At 42.8% G+C, this 17,170-nt stretch overlaps 2 protein-coding genes across 2 annotated transcripts in view; both read left to right on the top strand.

The window, feature by feature from the left end:
* Nucleotides 1–645: 645 nt before the first annotated feature.
* Nucleotides 646–2,037, top strand: LOC308320107 (zinc-binding protein A33-like; the record flags this gene model as incomplete). Its single annotated transcript, XM_080770426.1, has 1 exon — nucleotides 646–2,037. One exon carries the CDS (start codon nucleotides 646–648, stop codon nucleotides 2,035–2,037), a length of 1,392 nt encoding a protein of 463 aa, XP_080626552.1.
* Nucleotides 2,038–3,414: 1,377 nt separating this feature from the next.
* crb1 (crumbs cell polarity complex component 1) overlaps nucleotides 3,415–17,170 on the top strand; it is a gene marked incomplete at its 5' end in the record, with an annotated part of 29,795 nt that continues 16,039 nt past the window's right edge. Inside the window, 7 exons of the mRNA XM_080770425.1 lie at nucleotides 3,415–3,490; nucleotides 7,179–7,415; nucleotides 8,273–8,468; nucleotides 8,622–8,761; nucleotides 11,975–12,157; nucleotides 14,266–15,237; nucleotides 16,360–16,556. Of these exons, the coding sequence (XP_080626551.1) occupies nucleotides 3,415–3,490; nucleotides 7,179–7,415; nucleotides 8,273–8,468; nucleotides 8,622–8,761; nucleotides 11,975–12,157; nucleotides 14,266–15,237; nucleotides 16,360–16,556 (2,001 nt within the window). The remainder of the gene's footprint in view (nucleotides 3,491–7,178; nucleotides 7,416–8,272; nucleotides 8,469–8,621; nucleotides 8,762–11,974; nucleotides 12,158–14,265; nucleotides 15,238–16,359; nucleotides 16,557–17,170) is intronic.

The raw sequence follows: 17,170 nt of genomic DNA, 5'->3' as shown, positions 1-17,170 counted from the left end.
AATCCACATTCCAGTCTACCGTTCTCAGTAACAGTATAAGTATCTATTGCTGTTATATACAGTATAGTGACCATTATAATATCAGTAACACATAGGGCAGGCTATATACATACGCCAAGACTTGCAATGCAACCTGAAAAAAGCGAATGAATGAATTTCCTAAGAACTATGACATGATAATGTATCAGATAAGTGAATGGATGAATTTCCTTAGAACTATCTAATCTAACTATCTGTCCCATTTCCTAAAAACAAGTTCATGTTCTTGTTTACCACTAGGCTCCTTGGAATGTGATAAATATAGAGATAACTGCTTTGCATACAGTGCTACTGATGGTTTGTTTTGTAAGTGGGAGTGGATAAGAGCACATGGGAGGGAGCAACAGTATTGTTGGCAATGTAATATTTATAGGACTACTTGGTGAGTACCTAACTGGACTGGTTTGTCAGTGTGTAGAGAAACGGCAGCTTTGGCAGCCTCTGGATTTCAGACATAATTACAGCTGAGAGAGGACAGATTGCCCCACTGCAGGAGAAACTGGAACTGGACATTTTGCTGCCTTTACTTGGTCAAATGTCAACATTCTAAGAACAGTGGCTTAAAGTTAGAAATAAAACAACAAGGGAAAACTGAGAAAAAAGGAAATGTCCTTCCCACTGTTTGTTCCAGATAAGGATTTCTGCTGTCCTGTATGCTGTGACATCTTTGATGATCCTGTCATACTGTCATGCAGCCACAGCTTCTGTAAAGCCTGTCTGCAGCGATGGTGGAAAGAGAAACAAGGTGAATGCCCATTCTGTCGGAGAAGATCGTCAAAGAGCGACCCACCGGGTAATTTGGTGTTAAAGAACATCTGCGAGACCTTCCTAAGTGAGAGAAGTCAGAGAGGTGCAGTAGCGGCAGTCCTCTGCAGTTTGCACGGTGAGAATCTCAAACTCTTCTGTCTGGATGATCAAGAACCAGTGTGCCTTGTGTGTCGAGATTCTAAAAAACACACCAGCCACAGATTCAGGCCCATCAGTGAAGTTGCACTGGAGCAGAAGAAGGAACTTGTGAGTGTGCTGAACCCCTTGCAGGAGAAACTAAAGGCACTTCACAAAGTCAAGCTCAACTGTCATAAAATAGAAAAACACATTGATGTGCAGAACCAGTACACAGCGGAAAAGATTAAGGACGAGTTTACAAAGCTTCACCGTTTTCTCCAAGTGGAAGAGGAAGCAAGAATGGAAGCGTTGAGGGAAGAAGTGGGGATGAAGAGTCAAATGATGAAAGAGCTCATCCATGGATTGAGCAGAGACATAGTAACTCTTTCAGACAGAGTCAGCACCATAGAGCAGAAGCTTAGTGCTAATGACATCTCCTTGATGCAGAACGTTATGGTTCTGCCTCAAGGAGTGAAGACAGAGCTCGCTCAGATGGACCCACAGCTGATCCAAGGAGCACTGATAGATGTGGCCAAGCATATGGGAAACTTGACCTTCAACGTATGGGAAAAGATGCGGCAGATTGTCCCCCACCGGTCCATAATTCTGGACCCCAACACGGCTCACCCAGATCTCCTTCTGTCTGAGGATCTGACCACAGTGAGATGGAGCGGAGTGAGACAGGAACTTCCCGACAATCCGGAGCGATTTGACACCTGGATTCAGGTCTTGGGCTCAGAGGGCTTCAACTCAGGGACTCACAGCTGTGATGTGGAGGTTGGAGGAAACAGATACTGGATACTTGGCATGGCAACAGGCTCAGTCCAGAGGAAGGGAGACACAGAGGGTGCATACTGGAGAATAGGGTTTTATTATGGAAAATACAATGCACAATCGTCCGCGGGACTAAACTTCGACCTGCCAGTCCAGAAGCAGAATCTCAGGAGGATCAGAATGAATCTAGACTGGGATGAAGGGAAGCTGTCATACTTTGACGCTGAAACTAACACACACCTGTATACGTTCACAGCCACCTTCACTGAGAGCCTGTTTATATACATTGGCACTGTGGGGCAATTCCCTCCTCTGAAGATCTTACCAGTGAAGGTTTAATTTAATCTATTTGTTCAACAGGTCAAATTTAACTACCTAAACGAAGACAAGGGTTCGCAACTCACTTTGTAATGCTCCAGGTAACTTTTATTCACTAACACAGCAGGCAGGACAACGTTTCGACCTGTGTCTGTCTTTCTCAAGTATGAGAAACTACTTGAGAAAGCCAGACACAGGTCGAAACGTTGTTGTTAAATTAAGACTCTGAAAATGAATGTGTATTTGCACATGAAAAGCATGTTACTATGTTTACTGCATGATCAATTTATTTGTTTTTCAAAACTAAAACAATGTACATCTTGTAGCTGTACTTTACAATAACCTTTAGGCTACTATAGGCTATTAGGAAACCATGTAGACTAGAGCAATAACATATGTTAAAATGTATTTTTGTATTATTTTTTGTATAGAAGAAGAAGAAATGCGTTCTGGTAAATCATGTTTACCAAGGGTAACTCGACTAAGCATCAGATACTTGTTTACAGCAAGGCCCACATGGAGCATTTCATGGTAGAGGTTCAATGCCTTGTCCAAGGGCACTTCAACGGTGGTAATTTTAACGTGTCGGATCGCTGATTCGAACTGGCGACCTTCCGGTATCTAGACCGCTCCGCAATCCACTCGGCCACCGCTGCCTATCTCAGTGATGAGGAGTTAGTTGTTCATTGAGGTATTCTCTTATCCACTTTGCCCTTTCAAATTTTGTTGAAATTACAAAACTTTACGGTTTATATACAAATAAACACTTAAATGTATCTAAGAAATGTATGGTTTGTTTCCATGTGTGTGTGTGTGTGTGTGTGTGTGTGTGTGTGTGTGTGTGTGTGTGTGTGTGTGTGTGTGCGTGCGTGTGCGTGTGCTTGCTAATTAATAGGGATTAATGGTGAATGTATGTCTTATGGCACATCCATAGCCTATACAGAATAGGCCTATATATCAAGTAGGCAATAGGCATAGCATGATAGCATATACTAGCAGTTAAGATTTTTGGAATCACAATCAGGCCACATTTTACTATTTGATTAGCCAGTGGGCAGTGGTCCATATGTCATGTAGGCTACATGACTCCAGTCCAATGCGTTTACAAAACAATTTCACACCAACCTCAGTCAGAGAGAAGAGATGAGAACCAATATTGGGTATACGGTAGGTCATTAAATCTGCAGGCAACCCCCATTGGATCATTGCGCCTGAGAAGAGGGCATCAAGTGATTGGTGTGCGAGAGGAGAGGCTTGCCGCTCAACTCAAGTGCGTCTGTAGTTGACACACACGCGCTGCACCCCGCAGGCAGTGAGGCAGATGTAGCGCATCATGGGAAAAGGATCTTTTATGACATGACATCCACACAGCCAGCAGGATGATTTCCTATCATGATTATGGATTTAATTCGGCGTCATAGATTTGAATTACTTGCGCGCATTATATTAATCTCATCTCTATTTATGATACATTGTGGTAAGTGATTTCAAGTTGTTTATTCTAGGCTACTGTGTGCATAGTGTTTTCTGTTTTGTGTATTCTGTCTCTTTTCTTTCTTTTTATATTTAATTGGGTTCTAATTATAGGCCTATAGCTATAGCATATAGCTAACGAATACTCAGTGATCACCATATGGCTACACTAACTGTCTACAACTAACACAGATTTCAAAATTGTAGACTATTATATTCACAAATTGCTACTTGATATAAAATTGTGTAGATACATTATCATGAACTTTAATTAATTAATGATTATGCCACTCAAATGACACATGCACGTAGCCTACGTGTCAACAACAATAACACGTGTAGCTGTTGAATGTTGGTATGCGCCGGTTCAACAGGCCTCTAGTCTAAAACTAAGCCTTGAATTTCAATCGTGGCATGACATCATTGCTACTATAGGCTATGCTTGCTTGACTGCATGCTGAAAAGTTTAAAAGAATGCAAACATGGAACAATGTAGACAGGAGTCCACGTCGCAGTGACCCGTGGGGGTGTAGAAAGATGTAGTAGCCTAGGCCTACACGACTCCACAAAGCACCCGCACAGTGCATGTGCTGTTATCTTCATTGGAACACAAACACACAACTACAGCAGGCCTATAGGCTATAGGGTACGTGTGACAGGCATCAGTCAGGGTCTAGGACTCAGACATATCAGAGCCTCCACATGTGTTATTCAGAAACGTCTAGATAACACAGCACAAAGAATTGTGAGGGTCATTAGCATTTGAAAGAAACCTTACATGCGGTGGGAGGGGATGTGTGGCTGGCTGGAGCCGTCTATTGAATGGGCTATTAGGCAACAGGCCTGGGTCTGAATCCTCCAGGGACTGAGACCCCTCCTGGAATCAGGGGGAGAAGGGAGAGGCATTAGGCAAGTGTTTCAGTAGCAGCAGATATCTGAACTAGTGGAGCATTTTCTGTATAAGTAATATAAATAGTGTGTGTGTGTGTGTGTGTGTGTGTGTGTGTGTGTGTGTGTGTGTCATAGAAGAGGCTCACAGTCTCAGCCTGATCACGTAAAAGTGTAATATCTCCCCTGGGAATTCCCTTTAGTCTAGATCTAGAAGCAAGATATTGGCTTTCCAGACCCGGGTTCGAAACCCAGGCATTATAATAACTTGTGTGTCACAGCTCGTGTGTGCGCGCAATGTGAGTTTGCGTTTGGATGTGCATATAGCCTATAAGGTCTTGTACACATGTTAAGTATATTGTATTGTGCACATGGTAGGCCTATACACTGCTCGCATGTGGACAATGACCACATATAGGCTAATTACTGTGTATGCCAAAAGGATACCTTGATTCTTGTGTCAAAGTGTGATTTTGGTTAGACTGCAGCCGTTTGGCTCCAACCTCCGGCCAGGGTCATGCCGAGTCCAGTCTAGACATTTATAAGCTGCTACAGGGGAAACAAGCTGTGACAGTGGTTCTCAAACTTTTTAGCTCAAGACCCAAAAGAGAAATGAGATGTTTGCCCAGGACGCAAACTAGTGAAAATAGCAGATCTACAGGCTCATGAAGTGGCGTAGTTTGTTTAAATTTGTATTTATGGATTATTGGATTGTTTTATTTAAAAAAAAAATCCATTCCAATTCCCAACATTTTTGGAATTGTTTTAAATTGAAATGAATGATTGATGAAAAGTTGTGATTCTTCTCTTAAACTATTTTGAAATTACATATATATTTTTTTAAATAAAGGAAACGAAAAAACTGTATATTTACTTGTTGTGATCCACAAATGGGTCCTGATCCACTGTTTGGGAAACAGTGATCTCTGACATTGACTGCCCTCCAGAAAAAACAAAAACCCTGCAAGGAGAGTGGCTGAGCATGTCCAAATTGTCCATGGGGCTGATTGCAGCTGCATTTCTTTGGCCACTTCAGACACTGTGATTGGCCAGAATGATTGAGCTCATGAGATCTGATGACTTGATCATCCATGGAAAAGATTACTGACCTTTTTTTTTTTTTTTTAATCATTTATCAGTAAAAATCAGTCCTTAAAAACCGGCAGGCTGTCATACCATGATAATGAATCCTGGAGAGTGGAGACTGCCTTCATATTATAAAATAAATTGGTGCACTATTACGAAAACACTGATTTGAATATCTGATAAAATGTTCTTTAGAACCCTGGTTTCAGTCAGTAATGGACAAACAGATCAAGCCTTTGACTCTGATGAACACACACATTAGCGTGTTTGCTGATTCAATATTTTAAAAGAAGATCCGTGTGCTCTAGTAGCGTCTTTCTCCGGGTTACTCGGGTTAAGGGAAGTAACACAGAGTGTCTTCATTGATCTTGTATTTGTATTTTAACATATACATCATCTATTTTGGTTTGACGGTCTAACCTGTACCTCTCAGCTACTGTAATAAATTCATAGCAATGCTATATTACCGTGTCTAACATGGCTGAGGAAGTAATCAATCCCTTTTGGCCGCCATGACAATTTGTATAATATAAAGATGCATTGGTTATGGTTTTTCAACATTTGGTGCCAGGGCAAGAAGACTTCTACAATACAACAAAATCCACAGGCACAAAATTATGGATTGCTTGACAGTGCGCTTGTTGTTCTATTGAGACATGAGGATCAATGGCACAATGGTTCAAGTGCCTAACAAAGAAAGGATATAGCAAAGGCCAAAGCCAGTGGAGGAATGTTATGTTACATACTTTAGCATCAAATTTGTGATTGTTAAGTTTATGTCAATTAAAATATGCCACTGTATGTGCAAAAGTTTCTTAATCAGTTTAAGAAACATCTCTTGAGAGTGAGACCCAATGCCAGTGGGTGCCACACTGGCCACTATAAGGCAGTGAGTTGATCCACTACTTATTATGTATGACATGTTTGTACATAAATGAGACTGGAACGCCACAGCTCTCTGGCATTGTGCCACGGGCACCCGGCCCGCTGATTAAAGGAGACCCCGAGTGCCGAGGAATAAATGCTTCAAATGACTGACTTCTGTCGAGTGCGGTAACCATGGCAATAAATCGAATGCATGAAGCTCTGGCACCGTAGAATGTGTTGCCATGGAAGCCTTGATGATTTGTGAGTCCCCCTAAATGTATAAATGTGTCCTTAGGACTGAAGAAAAGTCCAGGACCACAATGGAAACAAGCCCTTAGGGCTTTTAGTGTTGTCCATTTAGCCTGCCTCATTGTATAATCGTACCACTGTACTATTTGCAAACTGTTAATAAAGTATTCAATCAATCAATCAATCGTATTGTAATCAAAGTGTATTTTACCAAAGCAAAGAAAAGAGAGATTTAGATATTGTTAGATATTTCATTATGGGCAAAATGTGTGCACTGCCTTTTCCACTCAAGCATCACAGGTACTAAATCTATGAAGATGATTTGTTATTTTCTTGATTATTATTACATTATCTTTTGATTGATTGAATACTTTTTAACACAATTGCTAACATACAGGTAGTACAGTCAAAGGTTATGCTAAAATAAAAACACAAAAAGCTCCTAGGCCTAGGCTAGGGGCTTGTTTTGTCCATTGTACTCAATCCATCAAACATAGGACTATTAGGACCACAATTTAAATTCAATTCAATTTTATAAGTATTACCTTGTTATATAAGAAAGCTATTAAGTACAGTTATATATGTGTATCACTTTGTAGGTGCATCATCTGAGAGGCTGCTTTCTTCTGCCAACGATTGCTCACCGAACCCGTGCCAAAACCAGGCACTGTGCCGAAGTGGAGGTGGCGGATACTCCTGCTTCTGCGTGCCAGGATTCCAAGGCACTCACTGCCAAATCGACGTGAATGAGTGTCTTTCGCAACCCTGCAGGAACGGAGCCACCTGTGTAGACAGAGTGGGCAGATATAGCTGTGACTGTGCACCTGGGTTTACAGGTGAGCGGTATGATGTTAGGTTGTTCTGCGTCAGGTTCTTTTTCATGTTGAGGACTGCCAAATTAATGTGTATAAATTAGGCCGTGGAACCGCATCTTTTTTAATATTAAAAAGTCTCAACGTCTCACAATGTGACACCTTGTGAACTTGTAGATGGGTCTCTGGACCCCACTTTGAGAACTGCTGAGGTAAGATTAGGTATAGTTTCAGTGCTAAACTACGTTCTTCCTGTTAACTTTGGTTAACAGAAAGCAAGCCAGGTGAGTAATCAGAGTTTTAATCATTTGATAATATTTCCAGTATGGTTGATTAACTACTTTTGTACGTGATTCATCTTGTTTCATGACACCAAAAATGTTTGAATATAAATGCTCTCAAATAATCTCAAATCAAATCCTGCAGCAGAGTAAAGACAGGTATGAAGATATGATAGAACTTACTAAGGGGTCATTTATAAGAAAAACTGCTCCAGTGAGTTCCTAAAGAGAATACAAGACCACCATCTAGTGGTGATTACTTGTACTCCACAGCTTAATTAGAGCGGAACCTCTGTCCTAGTTTAAAGATTAAAGATTAGTTTAAAGATTCTCAGAGTAATTCTTCAAAATTCATTGTTTGTGTGTTTGTTTTTTCATCCCAGAGTGGTTAGATAATAGTTCAACTAATATCTAATCTGAACGTTACGTAGCATAATATTATACCCTGCCTTGAAATACAAGTACTATATCCACTTTAGCAAAAGTGTTGAAAATAGAAAAGACCAAACCTTGAACCAGAGAGAGGAGGTTTCCCTCTCAGCCCTTCACATGAAATCAGAGAGAAGACCTGACTTGACCTGTTGGTTTTGATGTTCACAGGCCACACCTGTGAGCTCCAGATTGACGAGTGTCAATCACAGCCTTGCCTCAATGGCGGGAGTTGCCATGACAACTCCAACGGCTTCACATGCACCTGCCAGACTGGTTTCCAGGGAGACCGCTGTGAAAATGACATTGATGAGTGCCAAGCGCAGCCATGCCAAAATGGGGCTCTGTGCATCGATGGGGTGAATCAGTAAGTAGCCCAGGTTGTTTGAGAGCCAAACAGCTTTGAATTAAAAAGAAAGCGGATTTATCTATTGAGCAGTCCAGAAAAGCCAATCTTTAAATAGTGAAGTTGTGATCTCATGTAGCTCCGCCATAACAGTTTTATTGTCTTGTCTTGCAGGTATAATTGTGACTGCTCTTACACATCATTTATTGGCCAACACTGTGAAACGCTAGCACCACCCTGTCTGTCTCAACCCTGCCTCAACAGCGCCCCCTGCCAGGACAATGAGGGTAACTACACCTGTAAATGCTGGCCAGGTAATTTCAGTTCAGTTCAATTAATTGTCTCCAATAGGCCGAAGGCATGGGGAGCAGTGGCATGCACAGACATTTAGAGGGGCAGGTGCTCAAGTGAAAAAAGGGCACTGTAATGACTGAGTCCAGGACAGTTATTTTAAATAAGGCAAGGTGGTTAAATGCCAAAAGTTGTTTTATTATAGTTTATTTTTCTTTTGTGGCATACAAGATAACAAGACCCTGAGATACTTAAATTCCTTTGCCTTCCCTACTACACAATTCATCGGTTTCCTACTGAGAACCATGGCATCAGATGCTGTTGTCGATGCAATCTGATATAGGAACTCGATCAGTAAAAAGAAGAGACAATAAGTTGAGACACAAGTTCAGGGTTTCAAAGAATGAGTCATTATTATTGAGGTACCATCAACAGGAGAACACAGACTTACAGTTCAATGTATCCACAGTTGAAGTGTATATGGGAAAACCCAGAGCCATGTGTCACACAGAGGAGGGCAACACTCTAAATATACAGACATAAGCCAAGCTCCTCACAGGAAGCAAAGGGCAATAAACAAAAGACAACAGGAGGTAAATATCTCACAAAACGGCATGACCTCACCCTAAACAAGTTAAGTTTAACTCAAAATTCCTTGACACCGTACACGACTGCAAACCGGTCCAGTGAGAGCTGAAGGTCTTGGCTCGATGGTGACAATGCAAAAAGCAGTGAAGCAACCCTTCGCTCGGTTTACAACTGAATGATACTGAACAGCATTTGGCATGCCATCGACCCTCACCTGAGAGAAAGAGAAACAAAATGGCGTTCGAGATGGAGGAATACCGTAGCCCAGATCTTGACACGGAGGAGAATGATCGAGGAGGTGAAAAAGGATAGCCTGACTGATAGTACTGTACTTCCACTTCAAAGATCCATTTGACTCGATTCACAGAAACACGATGAAGTTCCTCAGGCCTGCGTTGTCCCTCCCAACTTACTCTGGGCGACAGACCATGTATGTAAGAACAAGGGCCAAGGTGGTGACCCAAGATGGCAACAGTGAGGAGTTTGACTTCCTTCCATTCCTCTTCATCATAGTCCTGTTTTATGCACTCAGGAAGGCCATCAGTGGACGAGAGCAGGATCTTTGCTTCACTCTAACTCCAAGGAGGTCGAGACGACACCCCCAGTAGTCCTGACAGACCTGGACTATGCAGACAACATCAGCCTGCACTCTGACAACATGAACAAGCACAACAACTCCTGAAGCGTAGTTAGTGTTGGCCTTAGGCTAAATGCTATGAAAACGGACCAGAACACCCACCTCTGACAACAGGAGGCGCTGTGCTAAAGGAATTCAAGGACCATGAGCCCAGGACTAACTGTGCTCATGGGATGGGACAGCAGACTTTGACTTTGAACAAGAGATGCTCAGATCCTTCCCTGAGGACCTGTGTCTACAAAGGCATGGATGTAGTCCTCCTGGAAGCAGGAGAGGGACTCTGCTGGGCCCACACGTTGTCACAACCACATCTGGGACCCAGGAGAAAGCATCACAGGAGAGAAATCTGCCACACCGACAAGATGCATGAAAGAAGACGCCCAAGTCTCACTCTCATTTTGTAATATATCTTTGGAACAGAAGTAATGTTTGTTTGCCAATTGTTGCGACTGTACCCGTCAGTCCTTCAGTGACTCCATATATGGCCGTCAGTGCGTCACGCCTCGTGACATGCTCTATGGCCGTCTCCATAATATGAAGATCACACCACTGACCATCAAACCCTGGATATCCATATATGGAGAAGACTGGATCATCACCTATATCTGCATATATGGAGCCGCTCGGAGCTACAGAATGAGCGTAGGGAGAGGGCACATATGGGGCTAGAGGCCAAGTAGCGACACACACACACACACACACACACACACACACACACACACACACACACACACACTCCTAAACATTTTGCCAAACATCACACACAATTACTTTACAATGTCCACAAGAATAATAGAAGAAATAGAGAAATTTCAAAACATAATAATATTGAAGCAAAAATCTATGAATTTAAAAATAAAAACACAAACACAAATATGAACTGCAAAACTAAGGTGAACATGGAGCAATCTCACTTAGTTTAGGAGAAATTTCTATCTTGGAGGTGCTAATACTTAGGCAAAGAAAGGCCATGAACCCCAACATTGCATCTATACAGTATACATTACACTCACAAGCAAGTGCACACACACACACACACACACACACACACACACACACACACACACACACACACACACACACACACACACACACACACACACACACACACACACACACACACACACACACACACACACACACACACACACACACACACACACACACACACACACACACACACACACACACACACACACGATAAGCCATCCGTGGAGAATAAATGAAGCATTTTGTTACTTAATTAACTGTCAAGCTTGAGGTTTTGCTCTGCTTTGTGTCTGAATAAATGCCAGTCGCCCACCTGTAGCCTGCAGCCGCAGCTGAAGCATGCAATTCTAAGAAACGTTTAAGTTTGTTTCAATATGGGGCAGATGGGGATGTGCCAATCACAAGCGACACGTGGAAAGGAAGGAATGAGAGTGACAGGTTGGCAGATAAAGTGCGCAGAAAGAAACACCGGCAAAAAGAAGGAGAAAGATGAGGAGGAGGTTTGGCTCGTCCTCAAGCTGGTTGCCAGCCATGCCGAGACGAGGCCTCGCTGGCAGCTTGTGTCTTAACCCATTAAGACCTGAGGCATGGTTTTCTGAAAAACGTATGTTTCTATATGAGTGGTGCTGAAACCTTTTCATGCCAAGGACATACTCCTATGGGAAATATGACTGGGTGTGTTGCTTGTGTAATTAATCTAATTTATACATAACTGAAATTGAAATATCATCTCTGTCGGGTGGAAACCTCATTATGTCCAAAAATTGTACTTTTCAGGATTCAAATTCAAAATCAGAAAAAGTTGCAGATCGACAAGCTCAAAACCTGTCGCTTCGCGCCGCATTTTGAGCTTGTGGATCTGCTACTTTTGCTGCTTTTGTGTGACACTGTAGTATGATCAAGTAGGTTAGGGCGTTAATTATGAAAAAGCACAAAAAGCTTAAATATGGAGATGGGTTTCTGCCCGACACCAACAGTATATTACCAGGTGCGAGTGAAACATTGTGTGTGTTCGGGCCAGGGTTCGAGGGGCGCCAGTGTGAGCTGGACATCAATGAGTGTGGCAGCAGCCCCTGCATGCATGGAGGGCACTGCGTGGAGCGCTCCTGGTGGGTCCTCTATGGCAGTGAACCTCAGCTTCCTGCAGTCTATGACCACCAGCATGCTGCAGGCTTCATCTGTAGCTGCCCTCCAGGAACCACAGGTAATGTTTACTCTATGGCAGTGAACCTCTAGCTTCCTGCAGTCTATGACCACCAGCATGCTGCAGGCTTCATCTGTAGCTGCCCTCCAGGAACCACAGGTAATGTTTACTCTATGGCAGTGAACCTCTAGCTTCCTGCAGTCTATGACCACCAGCATGCTGCAGGCTTCATCTGTAGCTGCCCTCCAGGAACCACAGGTAATGTTTACTCTATGGCAGTGAACCTCAGCTTCCTGCAGTCTATGACCACCAGCATGCTGCAGGCTTCATCTGTAGCTGCCCTCCAGGAACCACATGTAATGTTTTTTAAATCACGTTAAGTTAAGGTTTATGTCCTAACCGGGATTTGAACCCGGGCCGAAATTTGTACTGCTGAACTAAGACATAACGCTCTGTGTCGCCTACTTTATAAGGGAGAGCTTCAGGCGATACGTCTTATGAAACAGTAGTTTTCTTACCCGAACACAGGGTCTAAATGTTGATTGATTGATTGATTGATTGATTAACAAAAATGCATACACTCATCATATATTTGTACATGTTGTACCGCTATGTAAAAAAAGAGCATATATAACAAGCATATTTCCATTGTAGTCCTTTGAGTGTAAGCTAAGTGCCATTCTCAATGGAAGAATAAGGAGACCACCTCCAGCCACCGCAGTTGTGTTAGTTATATAATATTAACTCAACATACAAATTGGTCAAAATAACATTTGATTCTCACACAAAGGTCCCCTGCACCTGCAATTGCATTCAATATCAGAATGCAATGGATAGACTTAATTGTGCATTATCCAGGTATACAGGGCAAGATTCAATACATCTTCATAATGCACTGTGGAGAAATTGTACACTGTTGTAAAGTATTTGACGAACACTGAGATACAATTGAAACATTTCCAATCCTGTGTTCTCTTCCAAAGCTGCTATGTCATGTGTATGTGCAGTTAAAAGTTTCTCTTCGAATACTATAAAACTATAACTATAAAAACTATATAAACTATATAATCCTCAGTGTTCATTTATGCATTCGTGTAACTCTGAGTCTACAAATGTGGTTACATTTGTACTGTAGTTATATTAACACTTGAGATACTGCAGTGTAACAACAAGACTAGGAGCCTGTTGCCTGCTCAGGGCAGCATTCTAAACATTTATCCGACCAGCCACACTGGCACTGCCTTCCAATAAGGTGGTGGCCAAATAGCATTAGTGTAATCCCTGGGATCTGGCTTTGCTGGTCTCCTGACTGGAAGCACACGGCTCTACGTCTTCAGAGAGGTGGACAAGCTACACGCTTCCTTCCATTGAGATGGCCTAGGATCACAACACGGTCCACTGCATACACAGTACTATGGTGCATTTACATTTAGTGTGTTATTGAGGCACGATGAGGAGACCCGCACCATGGATTTGGGCCATTCTTTTGCTCAGCCCAGGTAATGTGGTATAAAGACTTGATCGTATTGATCGGAATGTGTAATTTTCTGTTCACCCGTCATTTTCTGTGTTCTTTTGTCACAAAGTAAATAATGAATTCAGTGAATGGTTGGATTATTAGGAACAACCATTTATTCTTGTTGTCACCAAGACATTCTCATACTGTATTAGAGGATTTACTGTTGCTACTTAGTGCATACTTTTAGAATGTAGTTGATCCATGGACTAAAAATAGAAAATAGTTTAGCATCATACGTGTGTTAATGCAGTACAGAGCATGCATCAGCTCCAAAGACAAAACACAGTAGAGCTAAGCTATGTGCCACGAGATGGATCAGGTCATAGAGAGGACAGGTCCATGGCACACTGCATGGTCTATACTGGTACTACCTGGGCACATGCAAACTGGGCACTGCCAAGCTGTTATGCAACATATATAGTCATAATGGCTCAGCCAGAGTACAGTATATGAATGTGACTTCTTGATGATGGCACTTAATGTCAGAAATCAAAGCTGCCTACAGTACGATGGTATTCTTTAATGTCAATCTCTTTATTAGGTAGCTTGTAACATGTAATTGTAAAGTAACCTAAAAGTTGTAGTTCTGTATTTTTTCTCAATCAGAAAAGGAATCATCTGAAATAAGAACTAACTATTTCTATCACAGGTTCCTTTTGTCAGGAGTTCATAGACCATTGTGACTCAAGGCCGTGTCGGAATGGGGGCATGTGCGAGAGTCGCTCGGGAGGCTATGTGTGCCACTGTCTACAGCAGAGCCGAGATGGAGTCCTCTACAGCGGTGCGAACTGTGATTTAGAGCTGGTGGGCTGCAAGGGCCACGAGTGTCAGAATGACGGCTCCTGTTCTCCCTTCCTGACTGATAATAATAATAATCATGGCTACATCTGCTCCTGTTCTTCTGGTTTCACTGGCCCCCTTTGCATGACGTCCACCGCCTTCTCCTTTGAACACAGTGGCTACCTGCTCCTGCAGGTCCCCATGGTGGAGAGCGACGCCTCCTGTAATATCAGCCTCAGCTTCCGGACTGTTCTGACCAGGGCGTTGCTTTTCCGGAGGACCAGCAGAGGGCAGCTGCTGGGGCTGGACCTGGAGGCCGGGCAGTTGCGTCTCTCCCTAAGAAGGGAGACCTCGACTGGGGACGAAAGGGAGACCCCCAGCCAGGTGCTGGAGCTCCCACATAACGTTACAGACGGAGAGTGGCACTCCGTCGAGGTAGTGCTGGGGAAATGGCTACTCAGTCTAAGACTCAAAGATGACAGCGGGGCCTGTGAGAACCAGGATTGCCAGAGGGTGGCCCCGATTAACACCGCTCTGGCTGGGCTGGCATCGCCCCTCAAGAGCACCTTCATCGGAGGAGTGCTCGAACACACAAATGGTCACACCAAGGACACGGAGCTCCCAGCCTTCATTGGCTGCATGCAGGATGTGTTCGTGGACTCACAGCTGGTTGTCCCTGCAGAGTGGCTGAGCCATTCGGCTGTTAATGTGTCCCCTGGCTGCAGCCACCGGGACCGCTGCCTGGAAGTGCCTTGTCAAAACAGAGGCCAATGTATCAACCTGTGGCAGAACTACCAGTGCAGGTGTCCCAGGCCTTACGAGGGACAGGACTGTGCAGACGGTATGTCTACAGCTATAGCCGGGCAATAGAAATGAATAGAAGTAGGAGAGCTACTTCAACCACAGGTGGGGGGGTTCCCTTACTTACAGTAGTTAACAGCTAAATAGTAAATACACATACACATGTAGTTTTTTGCCAGAGTTTGTACTTTGTACTGTTTGGACCTCCCACTCAAACATTTTACTTTCTAATATGTTTGGTTTCCCACAAGGTTATCCCAGGTTAAAATCAGGCTTGTTGCGTCAACATAAAGATTCAAGTTCCAGGGATTTAGACTTTAGCTACTTTCTCTCTCCAGACATACAGCATTAAGACACACTTGATTTGGAAGGTAATGGAATGGAAACTCAGTCAACATCATCATTTAACTGGGTAATTAAACAGCATCTTTGGGTCTTGGCAGTAGATTGAGTAGAGATTAGGCCAGTCAAGAGTCCTCACGCTTGAGTCATGATCGAGTCAGAGAGAGAGGGAAAGATCCTATTATAGGACTGGATTAAGTTATACTTGGAAGGGAGTCCATGTTGGAGAGATGGAGGGCATACCAAGAAAAGTACCTATGTGAAATCGCAATCAATAATATTGATTGCAATATATATTATATTATTGTAATGATAATGCATTGACTGCGTGATTTGTACATCCTTTCCCAAAAGTAAATTTGATGTTGTTATTTTCATGAAGGACAAACACACAGACGTGCACGCACGTGCCACAGACAGACAAAGCTGTATTGCACAATGCTTACAGAATGGGAACGAGTTTGACAGTGTTATCAGATAAGCAGTTAGGTGAGATGTGACCTATCAGATATAGTGTGTGTTCTACCATATGTTATCAGTGATCTACCAACCTGCAGAGGAAAGTGCTGACACTCTGGTTATGTGCACTATAGTAATAGTATACATGAGGGCTGATGGCTGCTAAAATGGCCCTCTTCCTGTTTGACTTCCTAGGTAGTGAATTAGTAGAGCGTCATTTAGCAACTAAAGATACTGGTTTCCTTTTACACAATGTTGAGTTTTCCATCTTGCATTAAAGATACAATGTTATCTTAAAAAAATTAAATGAATCGCAGTTCTTACCTGATGGAATGACACATTGCTGGGCTTGTTTGTGTAGAATACGTGACGGGGCGCTTTTGGAGCGAGGACTCTCCAAGCTATGCCATGTTCAACATCACTGATGACCAGGGTCACGACCTCACCATCTCCCTGTTTGTTCGCACACGGAGGCAGACTGGACTGCTGCTGGCGCTGGCTAACAGTGACCGGCACTACCTGGCCATCTGGCTGCAGGACGGCAGGGTCAGAGTTCAGGTATGGCTGCAACTATGGAATATTTTCTTAGCCGTCATTCTCTCGATTACTTTTTTGATTTCATGAATAACCGAGAAGCGCGGTTTTAAAATATGTTTCATTAATTAAAAATGTATACAGATTTTCTTGTTTTTTTAGCAAGATGTTTGGTCATAGACCTTCAGGTCTCATCAGTTAATTGATCAATGTATCACACCTGTGCCAAACATGTCAGTGACAAACCTCATGGGCGTTGTAGTCCTACCTACAAATAAGTGCACTACAAAACCAAAATACACTGACACAGTAAACACCACAAATAAGATTATTTACAAACAGAAAACTAAAAACTAAGAAAAATGCAGCACAATGCAGACATCAGGCAGTAGCCATCATAAAGCAAAGATCATGACACATCACATAATCTATTGTGATCTACTTATAGTATCATGTCAAAATCATCCTTTAAACCTAGAGGTTGTAGACGTTCTAGAATCTACGGTATGGATCCAGTATAGCTCTCTCTGACAGAACCTCCTGTCACATCACCCCCTCTGAACCATAATCTGTTATTCGCCCTAACCTAAGGGAAGAGGTGATTGAAATTGCATCTTTTCTTTGTAACAGGCTGTATC

The sequence above is a fragment of the Protomyctophum bolini genome (genome assembly GCF_963924005.1).
Source record: "Protomyctophum bolini genome assembly, chromosome: 8".
Classification (NCBI taxonomy): domain Eukaryota; kingdom Metazoa; phylum Chordata; class Actinopteri; order Myctophiformes; family Myctophidae; genus Protomyctophum; species Protomyctophum bolini.
This window is presented reverse-complemented; position numbering and strand designations above follow the sequence as displayed.